At 40.7% G+C, this 17,484-nt stretch overlaps 1 protein-coding gene across 3 annotated transcripts in view; it reads left to right on the top strand.

The window, feature by feature from the left end:
* ARHGAP19 (Rho GTPase activating protein 19) overlaps positions 1 to 15,225 on the top strand; it is a 69,690-nt gene extending 54,465 nt beyond the window's left edge. For 2 of the 3 annotated variants that reach the window (XM_055346086.1, XM_055346087.1), the window contains exons 10-12: positions 2,919 to 3,029; positions 3,676 to 3,754; positions 8,165 to 12,249. In XM_055346086.1, the coding sequence (XP_055202061.1) occupies positions 2,919 to 3,029; positions 3,676 to 3,754; positions 8,165 to 8,175 (201 nt within the window). In that variant the 3' untranslated portion in view covers positions 8,176 to 12,249. Of the gene's footprint in view, positions 1 to 2,918; positions 3,030 to 3,675; positions 3,755 to 8,164; positions 12,250 to 12,283 lie in introns of those variants that run through there. The other variant, XR_008667094.1, reaches the window with a different exon arrangement.
* The last annotated feature ends 2,259 nt before the right edge of the window (positions 15,226 to 17,484 follow it).

The raw sequence follows: 17,484 nt of genomic DNA, 5'->3' as shown, positions 1-17,484 counted from the left end.
CCTTGCGGATGATATGAACTTGTAGTTAAGGCATGTTGCCATCAGGTGGCAGTAGATAATGTAATAATGGGATTAGAATTTTCAGGCATAAAAAAAAAAAGAATTTTCAGGCATAAAACTAAGGCAAGGTTCTGTTTAACTTGGAGAGAGATTAAGCACAGTTCTGTGTTCTGCTGTGTTTCTTTTAAAACTATTTTAACATCTATAAATTTAAAATCTATAAATACAACAACAGTAAGGAGGTCTGATTAAAATGGAAAATAAAAATAAATACCTTGTAATATATATTTTTTCTTTAAGCTGCAGTTGTTAGCCTGCAGTTGTTAGCCTGTGGGGGCCATTAGTCTGTGAGACATTAGTCTTGCTTGACATCAAAATTTCCTTTGTGATCAACAGAATGAAAAAACAACTCAGAATGGAACAAAATATTGTAAAATATATATCTAGTAAGGAGTTAATGTCCAGAATATATAATGAACTACAAAAACGGGAAAAAAAATTAAAAATGGGCAAAGGACGTAGATATTTCTCTAGAGAAGATAAACAAATGAAAAGATGCTCAATATCTCTTATCTTTAGGAAAATGCAAATCGAAACCACAGTAAGATAGAAAATAACAGTAGGATGACTATTATTAAAAAACAAACAAAACAAAATAACAAGTGTGGGTGGGAACATGGAAAGATTGAAACCCTCATGGGCTGCTGGTGGGAATATAAAATGGTGCACCTGCCATGGATAACAGCATGGCAGTTCCTCAAAGAATTAAGTAAGATTACTACAGAATTCAGCAATTCCGCTTCTGGATATGTACCCCAAAGAGTTGAAAGCAAGGATATGAACACATATTTGTACACCCATGTTTATAGCAGTATTATTCACAGTAACCAAAAGGTGGAAGCCATTCAAATATCTATTGACAGATGAATGGATAAACAAAATATTGTGCGTATATATACACACACATATACACACATACACACACATATATATATATATATGCAATGGAATATTATTTAGCCTTAAAAAAGGAAGGGAATTCTAACATATGCTACAAGATGGATGAGCTTTGAGGACATTATGTTAAATGAAATAAACCAGTCACAAAGAACAAGTACTATATGATTCCACTTATGTGAGATACCTAGAATTGTCAAACTCATAGAGAAAGAAGTAGAGTGGTGGTTGTTAGGGTCTAACGGTTTGGGGGAATTGGGAATTATTGTCTAGTATGTACACAATTTTGGGAATTAAAAAGGTTCTGGAGATGGATGATGGTGATGGTGCTCAACAATATGAATGGAATTAATGATGCTGAACTATATACTTAATATAGTTAAAATGATAAATTTTGTGTTACGTATATTTTACTATAATTAAAAGGTAATTTATTTTGCTAGAACCCCTGCAGTACATTCACCTCCTTGGGTATAGTTCATTGTTGGTTCATTTTACTTGGAAGTCTTTCATTCCCTCTGACTTCCTGTCATTGAGATGATTGATAACAAGAAAAGTTATTAGTCAAATAAAGGTTTCTCTATGTGTCAAACAAATATTTCTTTAACTGAAGCTTGATGGGTGTAGTTTTCTCTTCTAGTAAGTTCTTCTGCAGTGGCTTTAGATGTATTGCTAAATGTTGATTTGAAATATAAATATGGGGGCAGCCCTGGTGGCTCAGTGGTTTAGCACTGCCTTCAGCCCAGGGTGTGATCCTGGAGACCTGGGATCGAGTCCCATGTCAGGCTCCCTGCATGGAGCCTGCTTCTCCCTCTGCCTGTGTCTCTGCCTCTCACTCTCTCTCAGTGGGGAAGCTTCTTCTCTATCTCCTGCCTGCTTCTCCCTTTCTTCCCCGCTTGTGCTCTTCTCGCTCTCTCTCTCAAATAAATAAATAAAATCTGAAAAAAAAGTTCTTTGGAAGCTTTATAGCCAGTCTTTTGGCTCCTAGCATCCCCCTTTCAGCTTAACTCTGAGGTGACAGCTGATTTCTGAAAGGAAAATGTAGTAGTCGCATTTTTCCAGCATTCCTGCATTTTAGCTATTTTATTTATATTCTGCTTTGATTCCTTTTGTGGGCTAGACTTTTTCCTCCAAAATTTCTCTTATGTGACATTGAAATATTCTTAATATTGCTGCTGATTCATATTGTAGAGTTTAATGTTCTAGTTTTGTTACATTTTTTGGGATTTAAACTATCCTCTAAGAAGAAAAAGATAAGAATTCCCCAAAGATGGTAGAATTGTCACTATCAGCTGTTATAGTAGGTTATGTCAGCTTCTAAGCTGTTCAGATGAAAGGTCTTTTAATCCTGCTCTAAATGACAGTATAGTCATGTGAACCTCTTAAGAAGGCCTGTACACTCTTGTGGCTATATTAGAAACTCTTAAAGACTTTCTCCAAATTTTCTAATCCTATGCAAGGACATGACAGGGAAGCAGCCTTAAGGTGGACCCAGAAGAAGTTTCCCTGAGTAGAGAGGGGACTCTTAACAGCTGCCAGAGACAACACATATTTGGGGAAAAAATTATACTGGTAAATAACTGGTAGTGGTTGTTTTTTTTTTTGTTTGTTTGTTTTGTTTTGTTTTTGTTTTTTTGGTTTTTTTTTATGACTTCAGAAACACACTGTAATTGGCCTGCTTTCCTAGTTTAAATCAACTATAAACCTGCTTCTTATATTTCAGCTTTTTTTTTTTTTTTAATTTCAGCTATTTTAAATGTAGAGGAAAAGTGATCACCTAAAGAAAGGCAATAACTTCATAGTTTTTGGTAACATGCTTTGGCATCCCTTTTATAAGATGGCCTTGGAGAATTTACCAAAAAGCTGAAATTTTTTTAAACTAAGAAACTATAGATTTAAAGACCAGTAGAGCTGTAAATAGTAGATCTTTATAAATCACATATTTTCTCTTCCTAAATCAGCGGAAGGTCCTGGGAAATCAGATGATGTCAGAAAAGAAAAACAAGCACCCTACTCCGGAATCTGTAGCCATTGGTGAATTGAAGAGAACCAGCAAAGAAAATATGAACTTAGTAAGATATTGTTCTTTGGACTTCATCTTTGTGGACATTGGTAGAAAGGAGAAATATTGATATACCGTCCTCTGTTATACTGTGTTTCTCTAGGCCATTCAACTGTGCCTTTTCTTTAATCCTTTAATTTATGTTGATAGTCAAAAACAAACACATGTGGAGTTCCAGGAAGCTATAGCTAGTATGGTACAGCTCTTCTTCTGAAGAAGCCATGTGGTCCCCTGGGAGGACTAGGGGATTTGCCGTTAGACCTGATTTGAGGCCAAGGGAAACCATTCATTCTCTCTGAGCCCATCTCCTCCTCTGGAAATAAGGATAATAGTTATATATGTCATATGCAGAGATGACAAATAGAGTGAAAGAGCTCCACAAAGTGCTGGAGGGATAGTTCTTACTGGCAGGTAACATTTGAGCTGGGCCTACTTGGCACTGCATTATATGTTGGGTGGCACTTCTAGTTATCCCAGATATGCTGCTTCATTAAATCAGCAATAAAATCAGTTAAAACTAATGATGTAAATACAATCAGCCTCAGTAAAATGCTTCACATTGAAATTGAACAAGCAAATAATTCTGTTAATAAAGTCTGTCTGAGGAATGTCATTAATTAGCACATTTAAGCCACTATAAAATTTTCTTGTTACAGTTATTTTCTGGCTCTCCAGCTGTCACGATGACACCAACAAGATTGAAATGGTCTGAGGGGAAGAAAGAGGGGAAAAAAGGTATTGATTGTACTTATCCCATGTTCTTACTGAATGTAAGTCCTTTCTGCCTCTAGTCCATCAGTAGCAGTTTTTGAATTCCCACTGTCAGAAGCAATGTAAAATTGCAAGGCTGGTCAGCAGATGATTACTGATCATCTACCCAGCACTGTCCCAGTGCTGAGGGGTAGAGCTGTGAAGATGGACACACATGGCCCCTGCGTTTTTGGGCAGATGGGACACATATGAAAAAAATCTTAAGAATACTTGTTGAGTAAATTAAAAGCAAGTGTAAACTAATTTGAAAGACCAAGTACAGAAATGCTAAGAATATGCTCAATAAAGATAGAATAGGGATCCCTGGGTGGCGCAGCGGTTTAGCGCCTGCCTTTGGCCCAGGGCGCGATCCTGGAGACCCGGGATCGAATCCCACGTCAGGCTCCCGGTGTATGGAGCCTGCTTCTCCCTCTGCCTGTGTCTCTGCCTCTCTCTCTCTCACTGTGTGCCTATCATAAAAAAAAAAAAAAAAGTAATAAAGATAGAATAGTTATGTTCTTTTTCTGTGTAGACTTTGGCCTTGTTTATTCAGTGAGGCTTCCAGCTAATAAATAGCTGCTGGACCCTGGAAATCATATCATACAACATATTTTTAGGACAAAAAAGATTATTTGGTGCTGGGACTGCTGGTTGCAGCAGGCTGTTCTGGTAAAAGGAAGCCGCTGCTGTGCTTTTTTCTGAGGAAGCCATGTGGTCCACTGGGAGAACCAGGGGATTTGCTGTTAGACCTGATTTGAGATTTCATTTTTCAAGCGTTTATTTACTTTTATTTTTATTTATTTATGATAGTCACAGAGAGAGAGAGAGAGGCAGAGACATAGGCAGAGGTAGAAGCAGGCTCCATGCACCGGGAGCCCGATGTGGGATTCGATCCCGGGTCTCCAGGATCGCGCCCTGGGCCAAAGGCAGGCGCCAAACCGCTGCGCCACCCAGGGATCCCTTCAAAAGCGAGATTTCATTTTTCTAACCAAGGAAAACCATTCATCTCCTCCTCTGAAAATAAAGATAATAGTTATATCTAGTTCACAAATTTCTTATGAGGCTTAATTGAAATAATGTCTTAGAAGCATTAACAAGTAGTGATAGTTGTGACTAGAGAGGACCGGCAGAGACTTGTCTGTTTTGTAAGGCTCACCTGGCAGATGAAGTGATCTCTGGCTTGATGTGTGCATTTTACTATTGAGACATGAGCTAATTACGATTTGAGACATCAGCAATAGAAGGAGAACAAAAGTCCAGCCCTTACGGATAAATCTTTTTTCTTTTCTAGAAGATTAGATTTCAGTGTGGTCTTGTTCCTTATTCTTGAATGAATTATCTGAATGCTCTTTCTTTCCATCTTGCTTCTGACTGGGCTGTCAGAAGCAGGGCTGTCTTTATTTAGGCAAGTTGAGTGTTTGAGTTATGTGTGTCTAAATATTTCTACGTATATGTCTGTAAACCAAAACTAAGCATAAGTTATTTTTGTAGGATACATTGTTTTATATAAATTATACCTTTTGGGGATCCCTAGGTGGCGCAGCGGTTTGGCGCCTGCCTTTGGCCCAGGGCGCGATCCTGGAGACCCGGGATCGAATCCCATATCGGGCTCCCGGTGCATGGAGCCTGCTTCTCCCTCTGCCTATGTCTCTGCCTCTCTCTCTTTCTCTCTCTGTGACTATCATAAATAAATAAAAATTAAAAAAAAATAAATTATACCTTTTGTGGCTCTCGTTTTTAAAATAATCAAGAGGGGCACCATGTGGCTCAGTAGGTTGTGTGCCTTCAGCTCAGGTTATGATCCCAGGGTCCTGAGATTAAGCTCTGCATTGGGCTCTCTGCTCAGTGGAGAGACTGTTTCTCCCTCTCCCTCTGTGATCTTACTCTCTCTTACTCCCTCTTACTCTCTCTCAAATGAAAAAAAAATCTTTATTTTTTTATTATTATTTTTTAAAGATTTTATTTATTCATGGAGATAGAGATAGATAGAGAGAGAGAGAGAGGGGCAGAGAAACAGGCAGAGAGAGAAGCAAGTTCCATGGCAGGGAGCCCAATGTGGGACTCAATCCTGGGACCCCTGGATCACGCCCTGAGCAGAAGGCAGGCGCTTAACCGCTAATAAATAGCTGATGGCATCCCTAAAAAAATCTTTAAAAGAAAAGAATCAAGAAATAGTAAGTCTTTTTATACTGACAATTCTACTTTCAGAAGGGAGAAGTGCATTAAAGAAATAAGCCAAGTTCATATTTTACCAAGAAGATTTAGAGCAGGGATTCTTGAGCTGTTATTTATGGACCTCCTAAGGGCTTTAATCAAGTTCTTGGTATTGTTGATGTCATTGTATGTGTTGGTGCCTATGTACATTTTTCTGAAGGACAGAACATATAGTTTTATTGGATTCTCAAATTAATGAATCAGGTGTCCCAGCTGTCTTGGTCAGCAGAGCATGTGACTCTTGATTTTAGGGTCATGAGTTCAAGCCCCATGCTGGATGTGGAGCCTACTTAAAAATAAAAAAGTGATTCAGAAAATTGGGGGCCCACACATGATGAACACCTTTGATTGGATTAGGCAGTGGCATGTTCATACTGCTTTCTCCCTGGTCACTTCCTGTATTCTGAAAGGCCTGCCTTGGCTGTCATAATGCTGCACTATTCTTGTTCTTCTTCTGAATTCTTTTCCATCTCTCTGGTAGCTTTCCTGTTGCTGGCTCACCTCTCTTCTTTCTTCTTTCTTCTTCTTCTTCTTCTTCTTCTTCTTCTTCTTCTTCTTCTTTCTTCTTTCTTCTTTCTTCTTTCTTCTCCTTCTCCTTCTTCCTTCTTCTTCTTCTTTCTTCCTTCCTTCTTCTTCTTCTTCTTCTTTCTTCCTTCTTCTTCTTCCTTCTTCTTCTTCTTCTTCTTCTTCTTCTTCTTCTTCTTCTTCTTCTTCTTCTTCTTCTTCCTTCTTCTTTCTTTCTTCTTCTTCTTCCCTCTTCTTTTTTTGTAAGATTTTACTTATTTATTTGAGAGAGAGGACACGTGCATGAGTGGGGTAGGGAGGAACAGAGGGAGAGAGACAAGCCGACTCCATGCCAAGCATGAGGCCCAATGCAAGGCTTGCTCTCACAACCCCAAGATTATAACCAGACTGAAACCAAGAGTCAGATGCTCAACAAACTGAACCACCTAGGTGCCCTTCTCTTTGTGTTTTAAGTGCTCTATCCTGAGTTTCTCTGCTTATCTCTGCTCTTGCTTTTTTACCTCTCAGCAGCCTGGGCTAACCCACAGCTTTATTCTCTCAGTTGAATAACTGCTCCTAAACGTGGCATCTCCAGATGGCGATTTTATAAAAGGAATATTATTTGAGGGAAATAATGCAATTTTATTATCATCAAGAGCACGCTCCAAAAAGACATTTATTTAGCATAGGGTTTCTCAACATGGCACTGTAGACATTTGGGGTCAGATAATTCTCTGCCATGGGGAGCTGTCTTGTACATTGTGTCATGGTTAGTAGCTTCCCTTGGTAGCACCCTTCCCCGGTTTCGACAACCCAAAATGCCTCCAAACATTGCCAAGTATCCCCTGGGAATGAGGTGGCAAACACCCTCAGATGAGGACTGCTGATTTGTCACCTTCTTATTATTGGGCATTATTTTCAGTAGTGAGAATCTTACTTCCTTCAAAGCCCAACCTAAACCACATCTCCTCTTTGAAACCTTTGGCTAACCCAGCCAGATGAATGTTTTCCTTTGAACTCTTACTGACGCTATTAAAATGTTGACATATTTAGTATGATTTATTGTGGTTATTTACTACACATGTGTTGTCTGATATCTGTAGCTAGTTTCTCTTCTGGAAGACAAAGGCCAGAGAATATATTTGTGGCCTCCTGTCTTCTGTTCTTCTCTTCCTCCCAGTACTGACAGTGCCTTGTAGGCATTTAATAAACATTTGCTGGTAAGAGGCATAGTTGTGGTAAGGCTTTGAGCTCTGCATTCAGTTATACTTTGGTTCAATTCCCAGCTTTGCTACTTAATATCTGTTAATCTTGGAGCAAGTTAACTTGTGTAGGCTTCAGATTTTTCACTTGTAAAATGGCAAGAGCATTACCTCATGCACAGATTGTTGTGAAGATAAATAAGATAATGTACATAAGGAGTTCAGAGTGGAGTCTGGTGCAAAATATGCACTTAGTAGATTGGTAGCTGTTACTGCCATTAGGTTTTAATGAACTGAGATTAGGGTACATGGACAAAGAGATACTTACTTGATAGAAAGTCAAAAATTCTCAATTAAGCTCTTTAACCCTCAGTTTATAGAAATGAAGTATAGATTCTCTAGCTCTTATTTGAGATGTTTGCAAAAAGAGGTATTTATAAATATGCTTAATGTTTTTGTTTCTCTTTCAACCTAGGATTCCTCTGAAGGATCCAGAATTCTCCTGTTGTCCATCCAGAATTTTCTCATTAGTGGACCAGGCATCATTACTGCTCACAGAGAAGCTTGGACTTGCAGCTTGCATGCTGCATTTTGCATTGTGAAAGTCAACTAATCCTATGACCTGACTGATACCTCTAACCCCACTCACTGGATGTCTGCAAACTCTGTCTACTGAATGGGTGCTACCATCTCTCTCTCTTTTTGAAAATATTGTGGAGAAACCACTAACCAGCCAACCAGCTCACATAGCACAGTAAATGGGCAGAACCAGGTGGGCTACAGTGCTCATTCCATGTATTTGTTTGATATTATTTTTTAAAATATGAAAGTTGTATTCAACTACCAGTGATTTTTTTTAAGTACTGTCAGTCCTAGTGGATTAATATTATATTATTTTCAACTGATACTTGAGGCTTTTCTTTCTTTTTTTTTTTTTTTTTTACTTGAGGCTTTTCTCTGTTTTGATGGTATGGGGGGTATTTTGGTTGTTTCTTGTTTATTTGTTGTTTTTTTTTTTTTTGAAGCCATTTTTTATTTATGTCATCTAAATTGCATCTAAGACAGATGTCTTTCCCTTCTTTTTCACCTTAAGCTTTGGGAAAGCTTTTTATCTCATGAGGCTGTATTCCTCAATACTGTTTGTGTTCAAAGAACTTACAGCTTTCCTAGAAATAGAAAAATTATTTCTTGGACCTGAGTTATTGAAAAAGGAGAATTCAGAATGATACCATATTTTAACAAATGTCAGTTTTTTTTTTTTTTAATTTGTTTATGATAGTCACACACACATACAGAGAGAGAGAGAGGCAGAGAGAGAAGCAGGCTCCATGCACTGGGAGCCCGACGTGGGATTCGATCCCGGGTCTCCAGGATTGCGCCCTGGGCCAAAGGCAGGCGCCAAACCACTGCGCCACCCAGGGATCCCCAAATGTCAGTTTTTAACTTTGTCCCTTCCTCCCTCCTTTCCTCTCTCCCCCTTCTCTTTCTTTCCCTCTCCTCAGTGATGACAAAGTAATTGTGTGGTTGTGGAACTTGTCTCCTTCATTCAGTCTCTCCTCACCTAAAACATCTCTGGTGCCAGTATTTCTGTGCCAGATCACTGTGACTCAAGGAAAGTCACCAATGGCTTGAGAGAGATTTACTGAAATATCTGAATGTACTGGAAACTCTGGAGTGTGACTAGGTTGGGGCCAGCTGGCTTTATGTCCAGGGTGACACCTTGTGGTTGGGATGATCTTTCACCTTCTAAGGGATTGGGTGTGAGGCTAGACTGTCTCCTGAGAGCAGGAGTCACAGGGGGAAGTGAGCATCACTCTCTGCAGGGCTGAGAGGATTTCAAAGAGCATATTCTCCCTTGGAAGCTGTTGTGGCTCATCATCAGTGTTTGAGGAGGGTTGCCGCACTGCCCCCCTCCTTGTCAGGATGGGCGCAGGAGTAGTTTGGAGGTGGGGCTGGGGCTTTGACTGGGTTGGGGATGTTCACGTGTGTTTGAGGTAAGCAAGCAGGGGCATGGCTTTGAACTGTTGTATATACTCACTGCCTAGAGAGCAGCATGTGGCAGGCGAGAGCGTTTGGAGTCGGCCTGCTTTCTTAAGCTGTGTAACGGCTCAAACCCTGTGCAGGAGCTCAGTCAGGCTCTGTGAGGAAGCAGTGCCCAGCAAAGTATGACTTGCTAACTATCTTGAAACTCTTGAAAGAGCTGTGTTTCTGCCGAGATGAAAGATGACTCTGGGGGTTCACAGTTTGGTTTTGTGGCCAGCTATCCTCTCTTCCTTACTTTCCTGTTTCATTTGCTGCTTAATAGCAGTAGTGAAGAGAAATGTAAAATTTGGCCTTCCAACTTGGATTGTGAACAATAGATGTTGGGGTGTATAAGCCTGCTTAAAAGCCCCTTTCTCTAGAGCAGTTTTATATCATTCTTAAAAATACTTATTAGCAAATATATTTGTGTAGGTTTCTATTTGGCTTTTTTATTATTGAGAAAATAAGGACCAACTACCAGTGAATGTACAGAGAGACTGCTTTTGATTCGACCAGACTGGAATAGTATTCTCCCTTAACCTGATACTTCCTTTCTTTATTTGTCTAAGTGTTTCATCCCATAGTGGTATGGTCTGTTAAACATGCCTGGCATCAGGTGGAGAGAGCAGAGCAGTGACCTGATACCTTCCTGTCTTCAGCTTTGTTCTGGGGTTCTATTTGAGGGAGACGTAGCTGAGATTTAGAAGACTTTGGTTGAATGGAATTGGTAACCTAGGTGTTGTGCCAGGGCTAGGGTGGTGAGAGAGATGCTTGCCACATGCACTTGCTTTTGTACAGCTTGCCCTCTTGGGCACTTTATGTGTGAATTTGGGTATGCATGTTTCATTTAAGTTATTTATTAAATATACTTTCCCTTGCTTAAAGGGTGGGATAGGTCATTTTTAAATAGAAGTTGTGATCCAGTTGGAATCCAAATTTGAGAAATAAACAGCATAACCTTCTGCCTTGTAATATGTGAGTGTTCTAATCCTGTGGAATCTTATGGAGAACTCAAAGACAAAAGTCCTTTATCATTTGCCACAGCAGGATACTGTCTCCTTTCTGACTTGGTGGGGGGTGTATTTTTGAGCCAGTATTTAACAGTTTTTTTTTTTTAATCTATAAGATTTTTTTTTTAATCTGCTATGTTTATTTTTCATGTTGGAACAGTCTCTTTGGAAATACTTCCTTTTATGGCTTTTAACATTTCATTTCTTTCTGGGGTCAGTTGTGATGGATTCTGATGTGATGTTAGTACAGGACAGTAGACTTGTGCCAGTGGGCATAAATGTGAAGACACAGAGCACCTCCTTGATTCAGGTCCGGGGTGAGCTACACTAGTTGGATCAGTGAAAACCACAGACACTGGAATTTCTAACCTTTTATAATGATAGACTTTTGCACTGAGACCAGGAAATCTGGTTTGAAAGACTCCACTGCCACAGTGAAAGATTAAAAGATCCTGATTGTACCTGAGTGCCAAAACATGTTAAAGGAACTGGTACTTAATTGGTTATAACTGAAACCACAGCTGGTCCTCCACCCACTCTTCACCCTGAATATCCTTCTAGGGAGCACCCTAGGGAAATGGAGTAGTGCAGGGCTGTTGACTGTGGTGACCACTGGGAGATCTAGAGGTGGCCGTTTTCTTGACCTGTAAGGAAGCCAGCAGATCCCAGAGTGTCAGAGCAGAGCCTTTCTTTCCTCCCAGATACAGTGTTTTTGTGTAGTTTCCCTCATAGGAGACTCTGTTAGGATATGGTTTAAAATACTGCCTTCTAGGAGAACCTATGGTCATTGTTCTTGTGCCCCGCAGTGACCAGCTGTGTGGTCCATACATAACTGGGGAAGCCGTCTTTGGGAACAGACTTCTCTAGACACTTGCTGCTTCCTTCTATCGTACAGGGCCTCACACACATGCTGGAAGGTCTTTTCTAAATAGAACTTCTTTTTCCAGAGAGAGCCTCATCCCTGTCCCCTTCACCCTGAAGCTTTTGTACTGAAGATGGGACCTTGATCTAAACCTGGATATTGGCATTTGGCAAGATTGCTCTAGAATTTGGGGAAAATTTGGGTTCCTAAGATGCACAAGCTTTTCAAAACCAATCTAAAACTCCCCCGGAAAAGCTAGCTTTCCTAGACAGCCAGTACTGACATCTTTCCACTAGTGGAGAATCAGTGGAGGGGCTAGCGAGGTGAGTACATAATAGCCTGAGTGCTTGGGTTGCCATGGAAACTGGAGTGTGCGAGGCCACAGCCGGGGGGCTGAAGAGCCATTGAGCACTCCCTCAGATGCTTCCAAACTGGCAGAGCCTGTTGGGAAAAACACTCCCACCCGGAGCCCTCCATAGTAGGGGTCGCCCTTGGCTCTCCCTGATCTTGCTCAACAAGAGAAGCAAGGTTCCTTAACTGTTTCACCATTTTTTGTATTTCATTCTTATTTGACTATATATCAGATATATATATATATATATATATATATGTAAGTATAAAGAAACAACCATATGCACTGTCTTTCTTTGTTATTCATGTAATATTCTGAAATTAAATTTCTTTTGTTTCATATCCATAGGCTCTGACTGGTCTCTTAATTCCTGTTTTGACTGATAGGTCATCTTAAGGAGAGGTTGCTTCTTTAAAAATACCCCCCCCCACTTTTAATGAGATATTATTAACAGAGAGGTTGCTTCTTGTTCTGAGGAATATGCCACTGTCTAAGAAAAGTACCTCTGCCTTGTTTTTCATCTGAGCAGGTGAGTTCAGGGGGAATGGGCCTTTGGCTGATAGGAAATGGGACTGGAACCTCTGGGAATTCTAACCTTTCTCATGTCCTGTGGCTGAGTCTAGAATGTTTTGCACAGATTTCAGTTTCTCACATAATCTTATTTCCTTGTTTAAAAATAAGGAGTGAGGGGGCAGCCCCGGTGGTGTAGCAGTTTTAGCGCCGCCTGCAGCCTAGGGCGTGATCCTGGAGACCCGGGATCAAGTCCCACATCGGGCTCCCTGCATGGAGCCTGCTTCTCCCTCTGCCTGTGTCTCTGCCTCTCTCTCTCTCTCTCTCTCTCTCTCTCTCTCTGTCTCTCTATGAATAAATAAATAAAAAATCTTTAAAAAAAATAAGGAGTGAAAATAAGTAGTGACAGTTATAATAACAGTAGAAACCAAATGACATTTTCATCTAGGGCAGCAAGTATTGTTTAGACAACCCTGGTTAAAATGTTTCTGCCACTTATTATGTATGTGACCTTGGGGATGTCCTCTCATCTGTAAGGTGGGGATAATGGTATCTTGTCTCAGTAATGACATGCTCTTAGATATAAGGGCTTAGCAAAAAAAGTTTTAATCTGGAGTCTGTGATTGTGCTTTGGAACACAGTTTGCCCTTGTGAGTCTATGTAAAATTTTGTGTACATGTGAATTTTTCTAAGGGAGAGACTTTATAGCTTCCATAGGAAGCCCAGAGGAGTCCTTGACCACTAAAATACTGAGAGCCACTAGCTTTGCACAGTGCCCGGCAGATGGCAAGTATTCATTAGATGTTAATTCTCTCTCTCTGCCAGAATATATTTTATAATCAGCAGGTTATTGATGCTGACGTAGTTATTTTTGATAACAAAGGAGTTACTTAATTCTGGAGCACAAATAAAAACCCTGCGGTTGTCTTTACTCCATTACCTACCCATGCGGTCCTTTTTTGCCATGTTGGCTCTCTAGGTGCTGCTCAGAACTATCTGTCCCTTTTTCTAATCCCCCAAGGACCAGCTTATTATTTACTGTAAAGAAAGGAGTCATGTCTTGTTCTTGAGCAGGAAACATAGAGGGACTCTTACAGATAGCACACGGGAAACTGAGTAATGCAAAAGAAAAGAAAAAAGGGATGGAGGAGATAAGAGTTACTTTGAAAAATAGGGCGATCAAAATGCCTAGTACAGTGCTGAGCACATAATATGTGAATTGTAGAAAGGAATGAAGAAGCAGATCTGCATTAAACAGTAGGAAGGGAAGATGGAAAAACAGGAGTTTCCCCAGGAAGAGTTTTCCTTAGTTTCCTTTTCTCCTGGGCCAGTTCTGGGGCCTCTGTCCCCTGTGGCTTTTTTTTTTCTTTCTCCTACCTACATTTCTGAATTTAAAGTCTATGGGGGTGGGAATGAATAGTAAGGAAGGCTGAAGCCCAGGTTAGAGGGTTGTAGTATAGCATTCATCATGACTGTTTAGATATTTTAAAGTCCCAGCCTTTTAATTTCCCCATAAAAAACGAAAAAAAATAAAAATAAAAATTGGGGTTGAGCAATAGCCAAGTCTTGGTCCAAATTGGTCATTAATTTCTTTTACTAGCAGCATCCAGTGCCCAGATTCAAAGATGCTTCCACTTTGGAACCAGGATGGAGGTTAACAGGAGAGGCCACTGGTGTCATTGCTAGCTTTGCCCTTTCATTCCCAGATATAAGCCATTTAAAATTGTTAGTGCCTTGGTACTGAAGACTGCTTAATTCAGTTGAACCATACCTGTGGGCAGCAGAAAGGAAACAGATTGTCTAAAAATTGTGGGTGTAGAACCCATTCCTCAACATCTATGTTTGCAAATAAATGGAGATTGTTTTTGAGAGCTGCTGCTATGCATGTACTTCTCAAATTTCCCATATTGAAATAGGACCATGGTAAGGCCTCTAAGGAATTCATGCCTCCTGTGAATGAAAACTAATACCCACAATTTATTGGGTACTTACTATGTACCAAGCTTTGTGCTAGCCAGTTAATTCCTTATCTCACTCAAGTTAAACATCTCTGTGAAGTATTGTGATCTCCAGTTTTATAGTAGAAGACATATGAAGAATTGTGTATCCAATGTCAGCTAAAAAGAGGTAGAGTCGAGATTAACATCCAGGACTACCTGACTTCAAGAACTGTGTGTGTAATTTAATATTACACATCCAATGTCTATAAGAGCCAGGAAGGAAATATAAAGCTATGAAAACAATTACTCCAAGAGATTGAAAACACTGTGGGAGCCAAACACAACTCCTCCATGGCCTGGATTTGGCCCATGAGCTCCACTTGGCATCCTCTGTATAAGACACTGTGTGGTGCATCTTCTGGCTGGGCTCTGGATCTGCGCAGGACATTCTCCTGAGCTGCTCAGGGTTGTCTCTGGGAGACAGCAGTCTCTGTGCCTGCCGGGAATGATGTTGAGCTGCAGGACGATGGTGTCCACATAACCACTGCACTCCACCCCCTGCCCCCAACTCTGGGAATGGCTTAGGAAGAGTCTATCCTCATTTCTTTGCTCTCTCATATGCACTGTCCAATATGGTAGCCTCTAGACATGTGAATATTGATTACTTGAGATGTGGCAATCTGAACTGAGATGTGCTCTCCATGTGAAATACATGTTAGTTTTAAAAAAAGTTTTTTTTAATGAAAAGCTAGTGTGAAACATGTTAATATAAAAAGAAAAGAATGTAAAAATGTCTCATTTTTTTTATAAATATTGTATGTTGAAATGATTTTTTGGATATATCAGGCTAATAAATTATTAAAAGTAATTTTGCTTATTTCTTTTTACCTTTTTAACATGGATGCTAGAAAATATTGAATTACATAAATGGCTCCTGTTATATTGCTATGTTCCAGATCCACTGGGGCTCTAATCATAGGCTGTCCTCTCCTCCAGAACCTACTCCTCAATTCCACTGGCACTTGTGGCCACATCTTCTCTTTTCCTTGAGTCATGAGACCACCCTGGAGAGGGGAGGGAAGGTTGCAAGAAAGGTGGTAAAAGGTTTATCCACCAGCTTCTCTGGAATTGGCTTGTGCCTGCCATGACTGGCTATGGGAATGCCTCAGTGTGATCTAGCTCCTGGGAGTACACAGCCGTGGGGACTTCACATAGCTCCTGGGAGTACACAGCACTACAAGGGGACTTCAAGTCAGGGTGTGCACTGCCTGCCTCTTCTAGAGGCAATGCTGTCCTTCAGTGTTTGTCTGTGTTGTGATCTATCAAGATATTTTTAAGTTAATGAAATCATAATAGCATGTGTGTGTGTGTGTGTGCACGTGCATACACACTATAGTTTCTATATGGATAAAAATGCAGCTGTAAAGGGTAGGAACTAAAATTTGTGGGTGTTAAGAAGGGCCTTCATATTCCCAGATGCAGGGAACTAGTGATAAATTTTCTAAAAGCAAGATGACCACAAGTTAGGCTGGTCAGAGCAGAAGAGGAAACATTAAAAGTGTGACCTCCCTCCCCATGACCAACTATCATGGGCATAAAGACCCATTAATTCTTCTCTTCATCTTAAAGGCCTAGGGCCAGGGCCTCCTGCCTTTCCCTGATGAAAAGGCACTAGGATTTACTGGAAACCTAATGACCCAGTAATCCAGGCTTTATTAAATACTTTAATGTAACTGGAATTGACCATTAATGAGAGGTTTCGTGTTGCAGCCACTTCTCGAACACGCAAGGTGGGTATTATGTGGAACGAATCAGGAAGAGGAGGAGAATGGAGAGGAGAGGCATGGCCCTCTTCCTTGTCTCTGCTTCCCTCTTCTATGGGAGCACAGAAGCCTGTACTTTCCAGAGGAATCTAGAAATCATATGGTATGGAGGAAAAGGATATATTTAGTCTGAGGCAAATCCTCAGCAGAGACATAGAAGCAGTGCCTATCAGAGCTGTTGGGACTTAGAGACAATGGCGCCCTCTCACTATGAGGAGGAGAAGAGGTTGGAAGGACACCATCAGATTGCCCGTGCCCACTTCAGCCAGGAAGCTAGCTCTTTTGTCTCTGGTTTACAGTAAGAATTTACTTAAATACGGGGCTGGCCTGAAAGTCATAGAATTAGCTCACAAAAGATGTTTTACAAATAGAAATGGAGATTTTGAAAAATGGCGACTTAGGCCCGAGGTGGTGACACATCCCATGAGTGGCGGTGAGTGCATGCATATGGACAATCCATCTTTCCTTTTTTTTTTTTAATTTATTTTTTATTGGTGTTCAATTTGTCAACATCAGAATAACACCCAGCGCTCATCCCGTCAAGTGCCCCCCCCCAGTGTCCGTCACCCATTCACCCCCACCCCCCGCCCACCTCCCCTTCCACCACCCCTAGTTCGTTTCCCAGAGTTAGGAGTCTTTCATGTTCTGTCTCCCTTTCTGATATTTCCCACTTATTTTTTCTCCTTTCCCCTTTATTCCCATCTTTCCTTTTAAAGCAAGTCTAAGCATACGGTTTGATAAGATGTGTACATCCTGTAACCACCACCCCAATTAAGATGTACATTTCCATCATTCCAGAGAGTTCTCTCATGCCACTTTACAGTCAATCTGCCATGTGCCTGCCCTAGGCTACCATTCTCATTTCTATCATTGGAGATTATTTTTGTCTTTAATCCTATTGCCTGATTTGCATTTGGAGTGTTGACTATATCCTTTCACTGCCTGGATGACTTTTTTTTCTCAAAGATTTTATTTATTTGAGAGAGAGTGAGCAAGAGAGAGTGAGCAAGAGCGAGAGCGAGAGAGAGAGAGTACATGCATGAGCTGGGGAAGGAGCAGAGGGAGAAGCAGACTCCCTGCTGAGTAGGGAGCCTGAAGGGGGGCTTGATCCCAGGATCCTGGGATCATGACCTGAACCAAAGGCAGACACCCAACCAACTGAGCCACCCTGGCAACCCCTGACTTTTTTTTTTTTTTTAAGATCTTATTTATTTATTTGGGAGAGAGACAAAGCAAGCATGAAGGGGAGTGCAGGGCTAGTTAGGACAGGGTAGAG

The sequence above is a fragment of the Nyctereutes procyonoides genome, unplaced genomic scaffold (genome assembly GCF_905146905.1).
Source record: "Nyctereutes procyonoides isolate TBG_1078 unplaced genomic scaffold, NYPRO_anot_genome, whole genome shotgun sequence".
Taxonomy (NCBI): domain Eukaryota; kingdom Metazoa; phylum Chordata; class Mammalia; order Carnivora; family Canidae; genus Nyctereutes; species Nyctereutes procyonoides.
The sequence above is the reverse complement of the archived record's forward strand: the minus strand, read 5'-3'. Positions and strand labels throughout refer to the sequence as shown.